Source organism: Cibotium barometz, chromosome 16 (assembly GCF_041138505.1).
Source record: "Cibotium barometz isolate CiBa-2024 chromosome 16, ASM4113850v1, whole genome shotgun sequence".
Lineage (NCBI taxonomy): Eukaryota > Viridiplantae > Streptophyta > Polypodiopsida > Cyatheales > Cibotiaceae > Cibotium > Cibotium barometz.
The window spans coordinates 54,539,471-54,544,365 of NC_141061.1; the positions used below are offsets into that span (position 1 = coordinate 54,539,471).

The window sequence follows — 4,895 nt, forward strand, 5'->3', positions numbered from 1 at the left end:
TGCCTTCATTACAAGAGAGTATTCGAGTCTTTATTTCCTTCCTAAGAAGGCTTCTTCATCTCCTTCTCTTTAGTCATCATGTTTTCTTTGGCTCAGAGTCAATCCTTTGCTATATATCCCATCTTACCATAATGGTGACATTTCATCTTGTTCTTATTTCTCTCTCCTAGTCCTAATCTTACTCTTGTTATCCCATTGTAGCTGTATATTTGAATTTAATCCTTTGGCCTTCCACCATGAGTGTAGCTTCTATGTAATCAATCTTTGGTTTGAGAAGATTCTTCAAGGTGGCCAACAATGGTCCAAAGTTAGCTTCACTTGGCATGCTCTTCAATAGATGGTAAATAGAATCTTCTTCTTCCACAAGGGTTGACCCAATACTTGTTGCATGATGCTCATCATTTTGTTAACATACGTGAGAAAAGATTCAAACCAAAACATTGAATTTTAAGGCTGATTTTGTTGTTTTTCCCCTTTAGGTACATCATCATTAGCCCATGGCTTGCCGTAATCCTCACCTAAACATGCCCTAAATCATCTCTCTTGATTGTAGATCCAACTCCCTTGATTTGAGGTGACTCAATCAATGCTAATTGAAGATTGTTGTGCTCTCCACTTGCCCACTTAAAGTAGGCACATTCTTCTTGGGACTTTACGATGGTTGGTTAATTCCTTTTGAGGTTTAAAATGCTTCCTTACATTTGCGAGTGTGATTTCTTATAATCTTTGCAAAATTTCATCAGTAAGATGCATACTCCCCTTCATTTCCAAAAGTACGCTAGATCACTTATTTTCTAACAATCAATGTTATCAAACATGGATACTTATGACATTCAACCTCATGTGTTGTTCATATGGCATGTAAGTTATCCTTTATCCTTCACTGTTATAGCTTGATGATACATTAATGAATTTACCAACAATGGAGATTGCTTGATGATACATTAATGAATTTACCAACAATGGAGATTGCTCAATATCATCCATTATACCCTTTGTATAGGTTATGAATGGGAAATCAACTTGACTCTCTTATCAACCCTGAGAGGTGTTATATGTAAGATGTTCTCCATTAATTCCAAGTATTCACACAAAATATCGGCTGATTAATCGGTTGGGGCATTTATATCCTATTCTAGCCAAGTGAAATTGACATGTTTGGAACCTGATACCCTGGTACTAGGGGGTGTGAGTGTACTTAAGCATATATTAAAAAGAAGAGACTAATATAGCTTTTAATTTTAGAAAACTTGTGATTTATGATGGGTTCTAGTTAAATCTACCAAGAATTTATTTGTGCCACACCATAAATTAAAACAAATAGATATCATCCCAATTATGTATCCTTTTTCACTTCAATATTGCCATATACACTCTCAACTTGCTATACGAACCGAGGGCTTGCCCTCTCAAATGTTTCAAATCTTGATGATGATCCAGAAACCAGTATAACTTTTTGAAAAACTACATAAATGAATGATCAGCAGCTGGATTATACCCGGATATGTCATGCCAACCTCCATTATTCCAATAGTTAGTAGCTTGATCAGCTGCGGTACTAGCCTCAGCTTGCCCTTGCCAACCTTCTTCGACTTTTGGAGACAAATTGGGCCTTGGTTGTGTGTACCTGCCGTCTTGCATTGCTTGATTCTCCATTGCAGCAATGTGATTTTGCTCAAGCGGGGGTTCAGCCCAGATATGCTCATTGTGATGATGATGATGACGATGACGTTGATCTGTGCTATTGAAGTTATCAAGTGCCAAATTAAAAGCTTTAAATCCAACTTTATGATTTGAATCTGTACCTGCTGTAGCCGCAACATGAGGGTTCCCTTGAATATACGAGCTACGGATTAACTGCTCCCCAGCTGAATTAGCACCTAAATAATCATGATCAGCGCTAGGATTAAAGCCCACATTGTGCAAAGGTACGGTCCCAACGTTTGATAAGTACTGGCTTGCCAAGACACTAGGTAAAGTATGTGAAGCCAGTTGCTTACTAAACAAGCCAGTACTTTGTTGATGGTCAGTTGATGATGGCCTCATAATTAACTGCTGCTGCAATGGATTCCCACCATCTATGGGTAGACTGAAGTAGAGCAAATTAGGTGCAGGAGAATCACTAGGCTGCATTAAGCTTAAGGATGGGTTAGTGGGCGATAAGGTGGCAGTTGTGGCTGGATCGAATGAGAATGAGGGCGTGTAAATAGGATCTAATAGGTTACTAAACATGTGATTAGTGGTGGGAGGGATCTCGGCTGAGGTTCTTTGCCTGCTAATCCTCTTGTTTTTTCTGCAACCTCCGCCAATGGGTACATTTCTGAGGGCTCCTCCTTTGGTCCAGTATCTTCTGCAGCTCTTGCAGAAATAGCGAGGTTGCAGTAAGCTGTAGTTATTGTAATAACAAAATTTAGTGTTGTTAGAGTCACATCTCGGACATCTTAATGCAGCCTGATTATTATCAGTGCCAATCTGGGGTTTAAATCTTGGCCTTGAGCCAGTGCTGCAGCCCAGCACATCCTCACTAGAAGGCTTGATTAACTCTCTCTCTTGCATGGCAATCTGTAGGCAGATTTATCATAACATCAGTCCCCAGAGAACTTAGTTTATATTAAAATTAATTGAAGCTTACAAAATAGGCATGCACACCTTGTAAATCTGGTTAAAACATCAAGGATCTACTAACATGTTTACATCCAACCTCATCACAATATCTTAAATTTTCAATTTGCAAATTTATTTGTAGCAACTCACGGCTTGAATCATGAATGACCCGTTTTGCAAGCATTAAAAGCCTTATAAAGTAGCAAGAAATCGAATGATTTGAAGTACTATATAATTCACCCATGAGGACTAATCATTTAGAAAGGAAAAACTTACTCATGAAAGAGATCCAACAACAATGTAATTGTAGACCAATAATTGGAAAATCAGTCCCTCACAAACCTTATACTTGGTTGCAAGTAAGAAATTTCACAAAAGAAACATGCAGAAGAGATAGAAACACCAAAGATCTATAGATAAGTTTGCTAAATCACCCTTAGTAGAAACCCTAAAACCTAATGCTGCAGTGATGCATCAAGCTGTACAGTGAACGAGACCCAAGATGCAAAAACGAGAGAGAGAGAGAGAGAGAGAAAAGACACAAAGATGGCTAGCCTGCAGAAGAAATTATAAAGAAACGCTAGCAAGATGTATTTTTCTATAATTCAAGAAAATAATCAAGATATGGGATAATATACTAAGGCAAAGATATCACGACGGCTATATTTTGTTTTCCCAAGGTGCGATAATGATCATGTATATACTGAAGTGCAAGACTCCCGTGATAAAGAGAGAGGCACGGACCTGCTATATCTGTGACGAGTACTCAATTGGGTTGCTGCAGAAACCGTCAGATCTTAGAACCATCTCCTGCCCAGTTATAACACAGAATTACAAATTGTATATTATGGTGCAGAGAACCTACTCAAAATCCCACCCATATAACACTATCATCCATCAAATATGTAGTGAGAAAAGCTAATCAAATTAACCCCTTCTGCTACACTGAAATCCCATGCAAAAAAAGCTACTCTATAATCCCATCCATACAGCACCATTACCCATCACATGTACAGTAGAAGGGCAGCTACTCAAATTACACGATAATACTACACTAATCTTCCTCTTGCTGCTACTGCAAAAGCTCACTCAGTAATCTTCCTGCATAATCACAAGCCTCAGAGCTGTAGCTAGCTAGTACTGAGCTTAACGCTTTTGATTTGGATATTAGCGCTGCTGGAAAGCAAGAGATCGAGTACTTAACTTGCTTTTGATTTTGGACCTGTAGCAAGAAAATTAGAGAGCTAGCTCAGAAAAGAGAATTGAGAGAACATTATCTTACATTCTGTCGTTAGGGTTTTGCTGTTTTGCTTTTTGCTTTTTGGGAAAGATGGGGTAAAGCTTACTTGAGTAGCAAACAAAGCAGCAAAACAAGGAACTGACGAACTCCTGAAGAAGACAGAGGGAGACTAGTGGCCACGTGGCGGCGAGAGACTGTACACGAGTACAGTCAGTTGCATCCGGTCCCCCCTCCCGAGCTCCTGAGTGGAAGTGGGCCTTCCTCCTTATGTCCTACGTGGACTTGCCATCGTTTTGTCCTCTAGATTCCAAAACTTCCTTTACAATTTACCCACCCACATTGCGCTTTTCCAAGTTGAAGGCAAGTGTGTGTAAGAGAGAGAAAGAGAGAGGGGGAGGAGACACAGAAAGTGACACACAGAGAAAGAGACTAGGGCGAGAGAGGGAGAGACAGAGGGGGGGGGGGAGGGGGGGAGAGGGAGAGAGAGACACACACTAGAAAGAGAGGACACAAACTTTCTCATACACACATTTCCTTTCACGAGTGGATCCAACACACGTAATCGATCATTTCCTTCCCAAACGCACCTCATGACCTAATTCAAGAGCTTCACAAAATGAAAAAAGTCCCACGTGTGAACACCCTCACAATCAACTTAAATTATCAAAGCTCTCACCTTGGAACAATTCGCACATGTGAACACCCTCTCACAATCAACAACTTTTATCAAAGCTCTCACCTCCTTGAAAGAAATCCATCTATGCTTCAATTTATGCAAGATGCTAATTCAAGCACCACTTGAATGATTCTATGAGTGCATAAGTGGTTCATCTTAAGGAGTGCATGTATGCTATATGCGTATGTATGTATGTATATGTGTGTATGCATGTGTGCACATGCACACATGCATGTGTGTGCGTACAAGTGTATGCACTCATGCACACATACATGCATGAATGTATAGACTATGTCTTTTATAAAGATGTGTGTGAAGGTATGCACTCATGCACACATACATGCATGAATGTATATAATATGTACTTTATAAAGA

General features: G+C 39.6%; 1 protein-coding gene across 4 annotated transcripts; it reads right to left on the reverse strand.

The window, feature by feature from the left end:
- Window positions 1-1,327: 1,327 nt before the first annotated feature.
- LOC147630755 (uncharacterized) lies at window positions 1,328-3,972 on the reverse strand. Of its 4 annotated transcripts, none has more exons than XM_086810731.1 (3): window positions 3,887-3,972; window positions 3,349-3,414; window positions 1,328-2,562 (listed from the first exon to the last, which is right to left on the reverse strand). In XM_086810731.1, exon 3 carries the CDS (start codon window positions 2,554-2,556, stop codon window positions 1,465-1,467), a length of 1,092 nt encoding a protein of 363 aa, XP_086666857.1. In that variant the 5' UTR covers window positions 2,557-2,562; window positions 3,349-3,414; window positions 3,887-3,972; the 3' UTR covers window positions 1,328-1,464. The 4 variants fall into 4 exon arrangements, with proteins under 4 accessions (XP_086666857.1, XP_086666856.1, XP_086666859.1 ...); XM_086810730.1 differs by lacking the exon at window positions 3,887-3,972 and adding an exon at window positions 3,606-3,880; XM_086810733.1 differs by lacking the exon at window positions 3,887-3,972 and having other exon boundaries at window positions 1,328-1,736; window positions 1,806-2,562; window positions 3,349-3,880.
- Window positions 3,973-4,895: the final 923 nt, after the last annotated feature.

Coding starts and splice junctions, on each gene's coding strand:
- LOC147630755 (XM_086810731.1), bottom strand. CDS start 2,556: ATGCAAGAGAGAGAGTTAATCAAGCCTTCTAGTGAGGATGTGCTGGGC.